We start from the raw sequence: 17,949 nt of genomic DNA, 5'->3' as shown, positions 1-17,949 counted from the left end.
GATTGAAAACTTTATTAACAGATTGCAGAATGGGTACAATACAGTACGGCTCAATACACACAATTGTTAAGGCGATGCAGACCAGAGAAAGACTTTCGTCTTGTTTATATCAGGGTCCCCCATTTTCAATTCATAATGACATTAATGACATACGCAACATACAAATATATATCTTGACATTTCTGACATACATGACATACATTTGTGATACAAGATATGCAAATATACAGTACTGTTGTGTTATCCCAGCAGAAAATATATACATACGATGGGGAGGAAACTATACATTAGGAGGGGGTGGGTGACAAGGACTTGAGGTTGAGAGAAATACTGTACCTTTGCCAACCGTGAGAAAACCACCAGTAATATATCACCTGTTGAACAGTTTCTATACATAACCTCCGTTACAAACAATATCTGCAACAACACTGACGAAGTGGTAGTAGATTCCAGTCAACCATTTAGCACTCTTGACAAACAATAATCTCCATTTGGCAATAGCGCAACTAACTGAGTTAGGAGAAGCCTTTTAACTAGATTCTATGTGTGGGTGTTTATGAGTGAGTGAGTGAGAGAGAGAGAAAGTAACGTGACAAGGGATTGAGGCGAAGAGTAATACCTTTAACAACCATGAGAAAACCTTAGTAATATATCACCTGCGATCACCTGAAGTCACAAGCAATATCTGCAACAATGCTGAAGGCTTTCATAAGTGATAGTCGATTCCAGTCTGCATCAGGAAAAGCCTTTTAACTACATTCTATATGAGGGTAAGTGGGTGTATTATGAGAGAGAGAGAGAGAGAGAGAGAGAGAGAGAGAGAGACACACACACTCCTGACATACTGCAGAGAGACTCCTGACTTACTGCTTGTAAATGTGTCCTTGTAAAGCCAGAACTAGACTATAATGAATGTGCTGTAATGAATGTGTAATTAGTGGCCCCTGCAGTCAGTTGTTTACTGTACGTTCTGAGCAGCGCCTGGAGCCCTTTGTCAGACGTGTCAGGCTTCTTCTGCATAAGATTTGCATAATGAAATATGAATGCAAAGTTTTTACTCCCTAACCTTTTGCATCTCTGAATGAATGGGTCGATACATTACTACATATTAGCTCAATTAACCTCATGTGTAAAACAAATAGAGTTTGCAGACGTATCAGGGTCCATGAATGTCTCAGGAAATGTATCAGGAAACATTTGTTTTTATAACAGTTAAGATCAATAGTTGGCGTTTGCCATAACATTCAAATACATGGGACCCATCTAGACGATTTGACAGGGTAACGTCGCCACCTGGTGGATGAAACAGAGGTCTGAAAGGACGCTGCTATACAGCAGGCCAGGGGGAAAGATAACTTTCTCATACAAGAGATGAAGCAAACATTATCTTAATGTTCATGGCAGTTGCCTTCAAATCAAGTGTGACATGAGAACACTTGCTAATCGCCCCATAGTGCTAGGGAACAGGTCATCCGAGTCATGGCCTTTAAATCAGTATATAGAATGCTTCAAATAAAAAGGTGACATTTGGAAGCCTATATTACAGGATTTATAAAAAAAAATGTAATCTTAGATGAATGCCTTAAAAAGGGGGACTACACCAAAAAACAATGCCGATTCATTGTGCACATAATCTCACACATCCAAAAACTCTGTTAATTACAGCTCCATGAAATTATGTAGATTTGCAATACCTTGTCTTATAAGGGCTGCTACCTTCATTTCATTGAGGTGTAATTAACACAAGGATTCAATCGTGACATCACTGGTGGCCATATTCAAACTAATTTACTCGCAATAACAATATGAGCGAGATTATGTGCAAAATAAAATCAGCAGTTTTTTGGTGAAGTGCCCCTTTAATAGAAAACATCAAACATTTTCTCTGTTTGGATCACTCAAAGCCCCTTGGATGACATGTGTCTCCACCAATCTACCTCCACAGATCAGCTCTCTGAAGTATTATATTATCTGTGACAGACAAGACATTTCCTCACTTAACCAAGAGGGATTTCAGCCAAAGCCCTGCACTGAGAACAGAGGGGTATACAATATGGTGCTTGTTCACTTTTTTAAACAGTTTTATCTCACCACAAAGCATCTCAAAGTGGGAACGCAGACCCAGTCAGCTTTAGTCTTAGTTTGAATAAAGGTCATGAAGACAGGTGTTCCTGATCACTGAACCCAGATCGGCACGCCTACTCTGGGAAGCTTTGTGAATATGGTTCCAGTAGTGTACTGGAAGACTCTCCTATCACACCCAAACCTACAACACATTACAAATATAATTTACAAAACAATAAATTTGAACACCAAGGAAAGATCCAGGGTCAGATTTCCTATTATTTTATTTAAAAACAAAATTGGAAATGTGTGACCCAGATCCTACACGTCACACAAACTGAAAGTTGCCAGTTCCCTTGTTTTGAGACGTTAAGGAAATAACCACAGGCACACACATGTGAGATTTGACCTTGATACTGTAATAGATGCCTTGGCTGGTAGTTCCCACCTTTGCCTGTGTGCTGTGGTTAAAATACCTTATTACACAACATCAAACAAATATTAAATATTCATTTCATATAACTATTCTAGAGATCCAGAGGCACTCCGGGACCAAGATGGACACCAACATTTTCATCCATCATTCCAGTCAGTACTTTGATTTCAGAAGTCATTTAAAAGGGTTAAGTTAAAAAAAACTTTGGACCCCTATGTCCTATGTGTGGTGTACTGTGGAGCAGGTTTGATTTCAGGGTTGTACAGACTTGGACCGGGTGACTTTGTATGTGGCCAATTAGCTAGAACTGTGGGTATCCAGCATGAAGAATGGTGTGGATTCTGCCAAGAAAGGCCTCTATTTTTTGACAACATCATTGGTCAAGTAGGAAATGGAGCTCTGGGTCCAAAATTCGGAAACAACCCTTTTAACATCGAAACTCATGCATTCTCTTCCTCTCGTACCCATGTTGGCCATTATGGAACTCAGAGAAGGTATACAAGGGTTTCAAAGTGACAGGTGCATAGATCTGTTAGCAAGGTAAAAGGAATTCTTATCAGGTCAATGGAGTAAGAAATCCTGATCATCAAAAATAAAATGGGGGTTAAATACAAAAAGATTTAAAGTCAGACAATACAGACAGTCTTCCAGACCAGCATGGCCAAGGCTGAGGTTTCAAAAAAGCATTGTAGTAATGAGAGCCATCGTTCTGATGGTATTAATGAACAAAATGGAGCTAGGATCGTCTTGATATGCTACTAAACCTTGGTGCGACAGTCAGTCCAGAAAGGTAAAGAGTGACTTGCTTTGCGTTCGTACTAAACTCGGAAATGTTGTGGCACATTTTCTGCAGGAGAAGCCCGACCATGACCCTTCGAGGCCGGGAAGAAAGGCCCAGGAGGGGCTGCTCAGAACCCTTTTGTGGCTGTTATTCTGAGCCCTCAAAATAACGTTTGTAGCATAATAGGAAATGAAATATTCACATTTGAAGACACGCAGAATCATGCAGATGTTTGCAGAGGACCATATTTGTAACAAGGGATGATCTCTCAGTAGAAATTAGGTCTAAACGTCAACTTCAGCTGCAATCATCAACCTGCCCTGCCAGACATTAGTCTATAAAAGCTATTTTATAGACAATATACAATTGCAAGAAAATATATAATAATAAAAAGAAATTAAATACAAAATATCACAAGGCATTCCTATAATGTAGTGTGTAAATCAAAATACTGTTGAGCAAGCTTATACTTGTATTTTGGCGAAAATGGGCTTGCAATGCTTTAGTTGACCTTATTAGTGCTTTGCAAAATGCATAACGGCCTAAAGTGCGGTTGAAATAACTCAAGTTTGTTCAAAAGGTTAAGTACTGAACATTGAGTTTGCACACCAACCAATGCCCCTGAGCCGCTTGGCTCTAACAACATACGGTACATGGAGTCTCCCAGTTAAGGGAGATCATGCACCTTGTAACACTTCTCTTTAAAATCTGTGTAAAGCAACAGATCATTATGTGTTCAGGGTTTGTCACACCACAGACAAATGTGTCATTAACCACTCAGCCAAATTTGACTGATTAGAAAAAGAAAATTGCCAAGTATATAAAATCGATATTCTCTGCTCAGAAACGCTGATGTCCGCTGAAACTATGCCTCTCTCGTGTCTCAATTTACATAAGCAATTTACCTCTGTGAAACAAGTGTGGCTCGTGTGTCATCGAGCCATGATTTCAGGGCCGCCCCCAAAACGGAATAAACTCTACAATTCAGTACTACATACCGGTAGTTCAGTCTTTTCACATGTTTTCAGTCACTTTTTTCTAACGTGTATAATGTTTTTCGAAAACAAATCTCTGAATTTCCTTTACACACTTTAAATTACAGTAACAATTAGTCCCGATGTGAGAACAGCCACCACCCCAACGTAGCTTATGAAACCGAACTTGCATGTATCAGTATATGAATGAGAACTGTAGTAAGAAAGAGAAAGCAGCAAAAATATATATCTAATTATAATAAAATAAAATTCGTGGAAACACTGAAAACAAACCCCTAAATCAGCCCTGTGAACTTAATACCACCAAACTCACTGAGACTCCTTTTGACAACACCAGTACCTAGTGTGTATGCTTGCCATTGACCAGTCGCACGGCAGACGTTTTGCTCTTATGTCACTCGGGTTGGGTTCCCAACTTGGGACTATGAGCAAAACGGCTGCCGTGTGAATATGGTCAACAGTCCCTTTGCTTGTCCTATTCGTTGTGTCCTGAACACAAACCCGACGTCCGTGGAGGCAATGAGAGTTAACGTTGCACGGTACGTTGAGATGGTCATTATTATGGCAGTCGTGTTTGATATGATGCGATATATGTAACATGATATGTATGTAGTGGTGATGATGGCGAGTCCCCAGTTCTGTCCCGTCCTGTGCCGGACACATCCTGTTGGGAGTAGATGCCACGCGGAGAGTTGACACGTTCTACCCTGCAGTAAAACAAACTGTTCGTTCCATCGTCAGGTAGCAGGTTCGGGTGAAGTTTCCATTGACAAACGAGTACATGGGAAGTAAAGCAGCTCCGTTGTTAACGGGTTAAGGTCTGGTCGAAACGAACGCTTGCTTCCTGCGCAGTCTTGAGAGGTCAAAGCTGAACTTGGTCCTTTCTTATTTCTTTTTGTATTTATTTAAACAGCCAGTGGAGAGAGGCTGTTGTGCCACCTGGTAGGCGGTGCAGGTAGTCAGTCAGTCGAAGGCTACGGGGAGGGGCTATCTGAGTCCCGCCCTCGAGGTCATCCACTCAAGGCCTTGGCACAAGCTGAAAGAACAGGCAAGGTGGTTTTCAGCTGTGAGAGCACTGTCCCAACCGAAAGGATTATGCTAACAAGAGACATTCAGATTGAATGTTTACAATATAAGTAAATAGCAAGCCGTCCAGAAGCTCTCTGGTTATCAGTCTACCTTATCCTGCTAGTAAGCTCGTTAGTAGAGCTTTCAAACCATGTAAACATGAATTTGGGTGGTCTACCATACCCTGCTAGTAGAGCTTTCAAACCATGTAGAGCTAATTTGATAGCGTTGGCAGTTTATTTCAGGAGCATAAAAGGTTATATGGTCAAATTGAAATGAAAGTAAGAATAAGGTGACCCCCCCACCCTCCATTAGCAAGGAGAAACTACAACCCCTACTAGAGACTGAATCATTAAGTATAACTTAAATACTTGTAAATGCCTTGTATTGCAATCTAGAGCCTTCGATTTCATATATTATAACAGTTGAGTTATAATTGAGACAACTGCCATACTTAGGTAAGATCCCAAGCTCTTTCAATGATCTCCATCCATTTTAATCCTCTTCTAAAATTCACAAACTTCATGACTTTTCAAGAACCATGGGAAGCCCTGAACAAAGTCCTACTTATACCGTGAGTGATTGGTGGGCGGTGCTAATCTGCCTCTCCTCTTACAAAAGGAAAAATCAAAAATCAAAAAATCCTCTTACCCCTCTCCTGTGAGCGCGCAGCAGGACTGGATGTGCCAGGGGTGGTCTTTGATAGAGCTGAGAGTGAGGTATTTGGAGATCTCCGCCGCCGACATGCAGTCCTTCATATCCTGCTTGTTGGCAAATATCAACACGGCTGCCTTCCGAAGGTCCTGAGGGGAGAGACGGACAAGAGGGGTCAGGGAAACAACGAAACATCAGCCTCCACATCTTAACACAACGTACAGGACCAGAGCACAGACCGATCACAAGGATAACCTTCTCTTGTGCGATGTCCATGATAAGACTAGGCTAGTACTGTCATTTCTGCGTTATTGTGCGAAGTTGGGTGTTTTACCTCGTGAGCCAGCATCTTGTAGAGCTCCTCTTTAGAAATGACCAGCCTCTCTCTGTCTGTACTGTCTACCACCAGGATGATGAACTGTGGATTATTAAAGGAGGCACACAAAAAAAAGAAAATCACACTGAGCAACCTTTTCAAAAGACATTTACAGCAATGCAGTGGAAACACAGTGGTTGGGCGTTTCCTGGCCAAGGCCAAGCACATCACAATGGCTCCCGTCCCACTGCAGGTCAACGGCACCTCACAATGGCCCCGTCCCACTGCTGGTGAGCGCTATGCTAATGATTTTTTTTTTCTTTTTCTTTTTTATAAAGGAGTGACAACACTTGACAAAAGACCACAGACGACAACATTATGAGAAAGAATTATGCGTGAGAAAGAGGATAGGGTTGTCCGTCTGAAAGGGTGCAGTGAAGGAGGAGAAAGACAGATGTTGGGTGATATATATCAGGAGAGTATGGCAGAATGTTGTAGGAATGAAGGAACATAATATTCCAAATAGAATAGAAGTACTTTATTGATCCAGAGGGAAATTCAGCACCACAAATCGCTCACAATGAGGTAGTCAAAAATCTAAAACAAGAACAAGAACAGTCAGAGATATGCAGACAAAAAGTATATTTTTTTCTCAGATTTTCTCCCTATTAGTCAGCATGCCAATTCCCCCGTGTGTGTCACGGTCCTGGTCGTTGTGCTACCCTCTGACCAAGCTGGAGGTGCCAGGAATAGAACCCGGGACTCCGCGGTGGTCTGCGAATGCGGTTACCTCTACAATACCCAGTGTAGAGGTAAAAGCAATATGGTTATTTATTTCATATACATTTTTGTGTATAATAAATAAATGAGAGAAAATTATTTGAGTCTGCCAAAGTCATCTTTCACTCACACCTAGAAATGACTAAATCCGACCCTATGAGGAGATAGTTCATCACTGGGTAATAACACGAGACGAGAGATGTTATAGTAATGTCATAGTAGCAAATATATTCCCACAATGTACTACTAAAAGTTTTAAGACCTTATTACAAGTTGTACATAGGGGTGATAGGGCTGTCACTAACGACTATTTTTGTTATCGATTAATCAGTTGATTCTTTTATCGATTAATCATTAACCATTAATTTACCAGAAAAATCTATTTCAATTGAATATTTCAAAATGTTTAATGAGTATCCTCATCCTTTTTAGCTTTAGATTTAAAAAACTACCAGCCAGAGAGATTACCGGCCATAAATAGCTTTTTAGTATATTTCCATGAATTATTATATGTATTGTGTGTCATCTCTCCACTCCACGCTATGGTAGATACGATACAAATGTATTTTTTATATATAAGTTTATACGTTTATTTGGATCCCCATTAGCCACAGCAGTGCTGGGTCTATTCTTCCTGGGGTCCATAACACATAAAATACAGTTACAGACTTATACACTCACAACATTTACATGTCATACAGACAATTAAAACAACAATAAAAACCCTAATCAAATTCATAATACAATACAACAATATATACACCTTATGAATTCATAATACAATACAATAATACCTACTCATAATTAATTCATAATACAATACAGCATATACTATTTAGCTTTTACATACATTATCTATGTTCATATCAGCCAATTATACAATATTTTAATAATATATCCCTATCAGACACATGCCTTTTCATCCATATATACCTATCTCTTTATCAGACATATACATTTTCATTTACGTACACACTATCTATTAGGGAATGTCAATTTCTTTGGTTGAAAATGTTGTTTTACCACGATTTTGAAACGACATTTACTATTCTCCTGCTTAACATGTCTGGGAAGAGAGTTCCATTCCTGCATACCACGGAACATGACAGTTCGCTTCATTGCAATCGACCTCACTTTTGGAAGTGTAAAACCTCGTGCAGAAGCATGTCTGGTGGAATGGTTGTGTCTGTCAAGACTTATAGATAAATTGTTATATAAAATTGAGGGGATCTTTGTAACAAGAATATTCCTAGTGAATACAAGGAGTGAGCAGAGTAATTTATGTTTGACAAGTAACCAAGTTAAACAACTGTGCATCGCTGCAACATTAGTTCTGTACTCACAGCGAAGCGCTATACGTGCTGCTTTGTTTTGTACCATATGTAATTTTTTCAGTTTATTCGTCGTTACATTCGACCATACTGCAGGACAATAGTCAAGATTTGACAAAACCAGAGCTTGACTAATTAGCCTAATCCATGTGAAAAAGAGTAGCATATATTAAATGTATGCACCCACACGAGAGGGAGAATAGCTTATAGCAGACGGATGTTACAATATTTTTGCTAATGAAGTGAAATATTTAATCATCAACTATCAAGTTCGTTTTTATAGTGTACATTTTGGCTACTTCATTGATCATCATCATTGAACGTACAGAGAGAAAGAGAGAGACCCCCCCCCCCCCTTTGCTCACTATTAAAACTCCATGAAACTGATTGTATTGGCAACTGTTCCTAAGGAGAAAATGTAGTGATGCACGATATATCGGCCGATATGGCAGTTTTTTTTACACATCGGTGTCGGTCCGATATCAAGATAGGGCCGATATGGGCCGGGGAAAATATATATATTTTAATATTTTTTTTTTTTTTACATGTTTTGGCCTTAAATAGTTTCAGTCATTTCTGAAAATAAGTTACAAAAGTAAAATAATTATGCGTTTTGGAAAATAGCTCTTTATTTGATTATCATAAAAAAGTGTTTTCTATACAGAGATATCGACATCGGTAAATATCGGTATCGGCCAGAACAGCAATATTAATATCGGTTATCGGTATCGGCCACAATTTTCACATCGGTGCATCACTAAGAAAATGCCATAGGTCGACGAATCGTGACAGCCCTAGTTGAAAGATTCTAAACATTCTGTGAAAAGTTGACAGTTGGTCAAACTACACCTCAACTGAGAAATAGTTCCTTTACTGATTATTTGAAAATCGCTACATTAGCTCATAAAAACAAGTACCAGTTACCTTTGACACAGAAAAATATATTAGACAGATTAATGTTGCTGTATAGTTTGTCCAGCAGGCCAGCAGGGACAGCAGTGGTCGCTAGCTTACTTGTTGATTACCTTAGATACGGTAAGAGGTAACTGAAACTGATTTCTACTGTGAGCTAGCTTAGCTTAGGTAGCACTAGCAGCTAACGTTAGTTTAAAATGTTTTTAACCGCGACCGGCATATAGTAATGGCGAGAATATAAAGCATGTTAACACATTCCCTGCCACGGTTATATCCATCAATGTAGCCTCACTGCCACCACTCTAAGCCTATGGAGATGTTCACCTTCTTTGCAGGGCTATAACTTTTTAAATTGTATTGCTAAATTGACATTACTATGGCCCATTCAACATCGATTATCTATCGTTCAGGATGTAGGAACGTTATACTTTTTCATTCATAGATTCTTCCAAAAATACCTTCTAGAATATAAGTATGTTTTTATCGTTTTCTGCAGTCATTCCTAGAACGTGAGTTATAGGCATAAACGCATATATAGATGATCAATTCCCGATACACGCTATATAAAAAAAATGCAACTGTATATGATCCTATACGTTATGCTTCATCATGCGCGGATGAAAGGGGGGGGGGGGGTCGTTTATAATTCCGTGATCGTCAGTAAATGCTTTATGTAGTATGGGTGATATATTGATCAGATCGGTTTGCAGTGAAAAGAATAAACAATTGGGCTAAAAATAGGGTCAGCGTCCTCTTACCGTGCGTCAATGAGACTGGCGGTGAAAGATCCCAGGTATAGGACGTCGATCGTCTAGGTCCATTTCCGGTTTGTATGTCGCAATAAACGCCAAAATCATATCGATTATTAAGTTTATAAAGCGATCGATATGTACTATAGTATCTGTCGGGAGCCTTGCAACAATATCTGACGGCCGGAGGACTTTCATCGATGCACTCATGGCACTTCCTGTTGTTCGAGTGTAACTCGCCCGACCATCCACCAGGCGGCGGTATTGAGCCATAGTTTTTTTAGCCGTAGAGTCCAGCTGCAGCGCCGGAGGTGTATATATGAATTATGAATGCCATGGCGAAAAAATGAAATATTTATCTCAATATCGCTGTACAGCGTGGTCTGGCAGTCAAAGCATGGCAGGCAATAACGTTTTAAAGCGTTTCCGGCGGTGTATGTGTTAAAGACGCATTTATTGGACCCGTTGCTCGCAAAGTTTACATAGAAACAGCGAGACTCCCAAGAGGAGTTATCACAGGCTATAGAACGAATAGTGGTCTAAGAGAAGTTAATTCTATTTTGAACGTGATTCACTGCGCATTAGTTAGATCAGTGGTTCCCAAAGTCGGGGTTGCGACCCAAAGGTGGGCCGCGAGCAGCCACGGGTGGGCCGCGAGATGATTAAAAAAAAATAAAAAAAAAATAAAAAAAAATAAAAAAAATATAATTTTTTATTTTTGTATTTTTTATTTTTTTATTTTAATTTTTTTTGTCAGGCCACTGAACTTAGAAGCAGGCCAGGACAGTGTTTCTAGTTGTATTCTAAAATTCTATTCTATTGTATTCTAAAATGTGACTATATGGTTTTATATTAACTTAATAAATAAACAAAAACGAAAAATCTACTTATTTCAACGAACATTTCAAACTAAATAACAGATTATGCACATAAAACGCTGAAAACAACCGAAGCAACAATAGTATTTTAATGAGGCTATTATTATTATCATTATTATTTTGCAACAAGTTAGCCCTCTCATAAATAGCACATATAAATGAATAACTAACTTGAACTAACTTAATAGGATTGAAGTGATATTTGGCTTAAAAAATCGGTCGCCGGGCAAAAAAAAAAAAAAAAAAACCAGACGATGTGCATTGGGCCGCGGCTCTCTGACGCCTTATTTTCTGGGCCCCGGCCTGAAAAGTTTGGGAACCCCTGAGTTAGATTACACGTTGCGCATGTTATGACTTTGAACGTCTGCCATTTCCACCGCAAAAGGCACATTTAACAATACGACGCGTCGATCATGAATATGCAAATCGACTAAATCTACTCGCCGACAACGTCGACTAGGTCGACGAATCGTGACAGCCCTAGAAATCTGCTAAAATAATCACTATACAATATTTTGTCCATATCATTCAGCTTTGGCCTTTTATATGTTGTGTTGCAGTTAGTTAGTTTTTACACACAGTGCGTTGCCTGGGGACCAACCCCAGTTGTAATTCCAGTACCTTGGTCAAGGGCAACGGCGGGAAACCTAACACGCATGTCTTTTGGTGTGCGAGGAAAGTAAACCCACGCAAACACGGGGAGAAACATGCAAACTCCACACAGAAAGACCCCCTGCTGGCTGGTCAAACCCCTGCTGGGATTTGAACCCAAAACATTCTTGCCATGAGGAAACAGTGCTAACCACTGCACTAAGTACAAACGACGGACAGTGAGCTATCGGTCTATAATGCCATATAATATTTTCTGTCATGTGCATATTGAATGGGTATTACTAATACTATTACTACTAATACTAGCCGAGAGTAGGTCAAATTTGAGCTGGTAGCTCTCGGCTAGGTGGCAAATTAAAAAGTAGATCTTGGTTCAAAAAAGGTTGGGCACCCCTGATCTATATAATGGGCGGAGGTGAATTCCTGTGTTTCAAACAGTGTTTCTTCAGGGATCCCTTCATCTTGCTATACTCCTCCTCTGGCTTCCATATGCAGTGGAGGCTGATCCCGGTCCTGCCTTTTCAGATGGGTCCCTTTGTGGGGAGAGTGACCTCTGACTTTGGCGGCCCCTGCTACCGTCTGCTCTGAACAAACATGGCCAGCTGCTGTGCAGAGAGGGAGGAACTGCTGCTGGGCACTACTTTTGTTCCCCCTCACCAACAACATATATTAGGGATTAGGAGCCCCCTGTATAGTTACAGCTCACATACACACCACCGCTCAGCCTAGACCTATAGTTACAGCTCACACACCGTACCACTTAGACTAGACCTATAGTTACAGCTCACACACCACACCACTTAGACCAGATCTATAGTTACAGCTAACACACACTGTACCACTTAGACTAGACCTATAGTTACAGCTCACACACCACACCACTTAGACCAGGTCTATAGTTACAGCTAACACACACCACACCACTTAGACCAGGCCTATAGTTACAGCTCACACACACCACACCACTTAGACCAGGTCTATAGTTACAGCTCACACACCACACCACTTAGACCAGGCCTATAGTTACAGCTCACACAACACACCACTCAGACTAGGTCTAGTTACAGCTCACACACCACACCACTTAGACCAGGCCTATAGTTACAGCTCACACACCACACCACTTAGACCAGGTCTATAGTTACAGCTCACACACCACACCACTTAGACCAGGCCTATAGTTACAGCTCACACAACACACCACTCAGACTAGGTCTATAGTTACAGCTCACACAACACACCACTCAGACTAGGTCTATAGTTACAGCTCACACAACACACCACTCAGACTAGGTCTATAGTTACAGCTCACACAACACACCACTCAGACTAGGTCTATAGTTACAGCTCACACACCACACCACTTAGACCAGGTATATAGTTATAGCTCACACACCACACCACTTAGACCAGGCCTATAGTTACAGCTCACACACTGAACCACTCAGACCAGGCCTATAGTTACAGCTCACACACACTGGCCTAAAACAAATAATGGTTTGTTTCCGGTTGCCGACCGACCCTGCCGATTTAGGTGCGACCCAATATATTTTATGAGTTTAAAAATAAATTAAAAATTAAAATTAAAATTAAAAAATTAAAAAAAATTTGAATAAAGTTTCATAGAAATCTTAGTCAAACCTTTAGTATTATGGATATTAAACATGCTGGCAGAGTACATGCATCCATGTTGTTGTGAACATTTTAATTAAAGAAAGAAATTCCCTATCCATAGTCGCCGTGGGAAAGAATAAAATAAAAAAATGTATTTAATAAATTCCCTACCTACCCATGGCCTTAACTGACAACCAACAGGAAACGAACAATATTTTTTGTTATGCCTGAATCCCTCAGACTAGGCCTATACCCTATAGTTACAGCTGACACACCGTAACACTTAGACCAGGCCTATAGTTACAGCTCACATACCGTAACACTTAGACCAGGCCTATAGTTACAGCTCACACACCACACCACTTAGACCAGGCCTATAGTTACAGCTCACACACCACACCACTTAGACTAGGCCTATAGTTACAGCTGACACACCGTAACACTTAGACCAGGCCTATAGTTACAGCTCACACACCACACCACTTAGACCAGGCCTATAGTTACAGCTCACACACCACACCACTTAGACCAGGCCTATAGTTACAACTCACACACCACACCACTTAGACCAGGCCTATAGTTACAGCTCACACACCACACCACTTAGACCAGGCCTATAGTTACAGCTCACACACCGTGACACTTAGACCAGGCCTATAGTTACAGCTCAGCCTCACACACACTGAACCCCTCAGGCTGTATTTATTGACTGCTCCCACAGAAGCTCACAGCAATGCACAAACTACTGTTCATTACAAGCAAGGCCAAAAGGATGCCAGTCAATCTAATCAATTCAGACACAGAGTTCGGGAAGAGGGGTGTGTGTATGTGTGTGTGCATGTATATGGGGTTTGTTGTTGCACTGTATGCTAATATTTGCATCCTAGGTATGCATGATACTATATGATGGCGTCCTGTGACCTTTCTATCAAATAAAGTATTTAAAATGTTTGTGTGTGCGTGCACTTGTGTAATAGCCAGCATGCCGTATGGTGAGTTACTTAAAATAGGGGCGGGTCAGGAGAAAGATGCCCCTGAAAGTTCAATAAATACCCTCAAATTGGGATCATGGGTGCAAAACGAACAAGTTGAAAATGGAAAAGAGTTGCAACATTACTGTGAAAGACTGCATCAAAAGTGGCTTTCCTGCCCAGAGTGTGCTCATGTGTCTGTTTTCCAGATGTGGCACAAAACAGAACACGCTCTCACCTCTGTGTTGGAGTAGTAGGTGTTCCAGGAGGACCTGAGCGATTCCTGCCCCCCGATGTCCCACATCAGGAAGTGAGTGTTCTTCACTACTTTGTTCATCACTACTATCTCCTCCACGTTGCTGCCAATGGTAGGAGACGTGTGGACCACCTCGTTCATCAGACTAGAGGAGACACAAAAAAAGGAGAGGAGTCATCATCGCAGACAGTGCCAAAAAGAAAAGCCTTAGGTTGACAAGAGACAGGAGGCAGAGAGAGATATGAGATACATGAAAACTACTCACAATTGGTAGAGTATCGTGGTCTTTCCGGCATTGTCCAGTCCCACAATTATTACCTTGTGTTCTGCAAAATATGAAAAGGGAGCATAGAGTAAATTACCTCTCGGATTTCCATGTGCCATAAACTAATGCTGGGGTTTTCAAGCAAGGAAAGAAACCACACCATTCCCCCACTTACTAACTAAAGGTTTGACCCACATCTTTGTCACAAACAAATGAGTGCCCTCAATTTCAGCATCACCATTGATGTAAAAACTAGGCTATACAAGTGGTATGAGATATCGTTCCGATACTAGGGTAAAACACTACATCGGCATTGGGGGAATTTCCGATACTGAAAGACGATTTGCTGAATTTGAACACATGTTATATCTCTCTAATGGAGAAAAATGTATCGCAATATTTTATTTTCTCCAATGACTCCAAACTAATGGTCTATTAGATTAGATTCAAATGTATTGTCATAATACAGCACAAGTACAGTGTAACGAAAAAGAAGTTTGGCATCCAACCAGAGTGCAAATGTAGCAGTAAAGTGCAACAGGCACAGCAATATACAATGTTGTACAGGTGATTAAACTGTGTACAAAATATACAAATTAGTATTACTGAGTGTAGGGCTAATCAGATGTATATATAATATAGACTAGAGTTGTAGTCTATTTCTATACTGTTCAGTAAAAGCAATGGATTGAATCGGTACTCAGTAACGGCTGATACTGAAAGTGTAGTACTTGTGAATGGGCATCGGCAGTAAGAAAGCGATATCGGCACATCCTTACTATACTATACCCACCACCATGTATGGAGTTAGTATGATGTATAAGGCCTGGCTTCCCTACACAGAACATCTTCCTGCCATTCACTGCAGCCGGTTCAGATTCATAAAGACAATGAACTTCCTTCTGTTGTAACTGACGTTGTTCTTAAAAGCATAGCTCGCACCACATAAACCCTGGGCCATTCATAAATCCAAATATTTGTTTTTAAAACAACCACGCTACTATAAAGGCTTTAACGCCCGCCCGTCAAACAGACACACACAACAGACCAAAGGCTCAATCAAAGCTGGCGCGTCCATGTGAGAATATCCCACAAGAGTGTTTTGACTTTTCCACCTTTAAAGGCCTCTGGCTGACAGGGAGGAAGGAAGTCTGGTCAGAGGGTCAGTGATTGTGGCAGGCTTGGCACGCCATGCAGGATGCTGGAGGGTGTTGCATGAATATAGCTTCCTGAGAGAGCAGCTACCCTGGGGTGACTCTTGCATTGCCAACGGGGCTAAATAGAACGCTTAACTGTTTCCGTCTCATCCAAGCTATAGAAATCCACTTTTGTATAGCCATACAGTTAAAGTACATTAGGGGATATACTATTGTAGTTACATTAAAGCCTATGTGATTATGGAAATACTCCTGACAGTAAACAGTATGGCCAGTATACTCCGGTCAGGAAAAAAGGCCATTGAATTACTACATCTATTCGATTTAGGCAAACATCCAGATCTCTTTTAAGTAAGTGAAACAAGCCACTGGGAACAGAGTAATCCTGATCTAGAGAAGGGGATTAGCAGTCCATTGCTGCTGTCCTCAACAGGATCACAGGTAACGTCGGAAGGAATACCAAGGCCAAAGGAATTAGGCTAAAGAGAGATCACAGCAGAGAAGGCGACTTCGACTAACGTTAGGTAAGGTTAATGTTAGTTGGTAAATAAATGTCGAAGTTACTTTACAATAACCGTTTACTTTGAAGAATCCCGCTCTCGTGTCGATGTAGTCTGACTCGCATCTCGCATGCACCACACACACACTGCCAATTACTTTATGGGGTATTTTAGTTGAGGATGATGGAATAAATTGCCATCCGAAAAGTCCCCACAGCAAGGTATGTGGCTCATTTATAAATGGATGAGAAATGCTGATATCAACAAGTGTCCTTTATGGTTAGTGAACCATCACATCTAAGATGATTGACGGTAACTCTTCTAAATTTGACTGACATTAGTTAGTGGTCAGTCAGTCACTACTAGCATGTGGCGGTTTCAACACACATTGACAAGAGAGGGTGATATAAATAACCAGATATACTATATAATGAGAGAGACTATGAACTTGGGTTAGTTCAGAGCAGTGGATGAATGAATGAAAACTTAATTTAACAGATTGCAGAATGGGTACAATACAGCTCAATACACACAATTGTGAAGGGGATGCAGACCAGAGAAAGACGTTTGTCTTTGTTTACATCAGGGTCCCCCATTTTCAATTCACATTGAAAAGCAGTGAATAGCAGTGTGATCATCATTAGAGCTAGATAGATGACAATATAGCCATAGTTACCATAGTAACGCAACGCGAGCAAAAAATAACGTCTAACGTTAATAATATTTACGTTAACCGTTGTGTGTAACGTTATTAAGTTGGCTATAACGTTATGACCGGGCCGACACACACACAACGTAAATATTGTTAACGTTAGACGTTATTTTTTATGCTCGCGTTGCGTTACTATTTTGAAGTGAGGGATCCACCCACCTTGATTACAAAAGAAACTCCAGAGTTTGCCAAATATGAGGCCCATGTCGGTGATGATAAGGATAATAATATGTGTACAGCAGCAGCTGTAGTTGCTAACTAGCAGCGGTGGGCTCCAGGCAGCAGCGTCTCTCTTCCAACGGAATTCCCTGCTCCTCCAGACGGCGAGCTAACATTAGCCGTGTCTCTCCCGTTCGACTAAATATTCGTTATTATCACTGCCCGTTGCGAACAGGACTCCCTGCGAACGGACTAACGTTATACGTCTAAAACGAGACTAAGCGATTAAACGTGTGTAAAAGAGCTGTTGACTTTGCCGAGTGTTAACGGGACACGGTCGTCGGGCACCGACGGAGCTGCTGCTGCTGTCACGGTGGTCCGTCTCTCTTGTCGACACACAGCCAATAGTATCCAGCTGCAGAGCCGCAGAGCGGCGCTCTCAGGTCCTCAGGGCCTGTATCAGTTCCGCAACCGTTTCCATTTCCGGGGTAGGCCTGATTGGCCGCGACAGGCACGTGACCCGCCGCGGCCACACCCCGCGGCAGCCCCAGGACGCAGCAACGCGAGGCTGCTGTGTTTCACCGCCGCTTTCCGCCTTCAACGCCGCAGCAGCAAATTGTCATCACTTTCCCCACTGAGTTACCATACGCTATACAATATACTATGCAATGTACTAATATACAATACAGCTCACTTTTCCCACTTCAATGACAGAGCCGCTGTTTAATAATATTGT

General features: G+C 41.1%; 1 protein-coding gene across 1 annotated transcript; it reads right to left on the bottom strand.

Moving 5' to 3' along the window:
* Nucleotides 1-2,160: 2,160 nt before the first annotated feature.
* LOC311238102 (ADP-ribosylation factor-like protein 5B) lies at nt 2,161-17,573 on the bottom strand. The gene is made up of 6 exons (XM_084326089.1): nt 17,214-17,573; nt 14,686-14,746; nt 14,403-14,565; nt 6,333-6,416; nt 5,996-6,147; nt 2,161-5,312 (listed from the first exon to the last, which is right to left on the bottom strand). The coding sequence occupies exons 1-6, from the start codon at nt 17,257-17,259 to the stop codon at nt 5,264-5,266; spliced, it is 555 nt and encodes a 184-aa protein (XP_084182215.1). The 5' UTR covers nt 17,260-17,573; the 3' UTR covers nt 2,161-5,263.
* Between the last annotated feature and the right edge of the window lie 376 nt (nt 17,574-17,949).

The sequence above is a fragment of the Notolepis coatsorum genome (assembly GCF_963971535.1).
Source record: "Notolepis coatsorum genome assembly, chromosome: 12".
In the NCBI taxonomy this organism is placed as follows: Eukaryota; Metazoa; Chordata; class Actinopteri; order Aulopiformes; family Paralepididae; genus Notolepis; species Notolepis coatsorum.
The sequence above is the reverse complement of the archived record's forward strand: the minus strand, read 5'-3'. Positions and strand labels throughout refer to the sequence as shown.

Excerpts from the sequence above, each read along its gene's own strand:
- LOC311238102 (XM_084326089.1), bottom strand. The coding sequence starts at position 17,259 with ATGGGCCTCATATTTGGCAAACTCTGGAGTTTCTTTTGTAATCAAG. Across the intron at positions 6,148-6,332 it reads ACAAGATGCTGGCTCACGAG|GACCTTCGGAAGGCAGCCGT; the intron begins GTAAAACACCCA and ends CTCTCCCCTCAG. Across the intron at positions 5,313-5,995 it reads TGCGCGCTCACAGGAGAGGG|CTTGTGCCAAGGCCTTGAGT; the intron begins GTAAGAGGATTT and ends CTGTTCTTTCAG.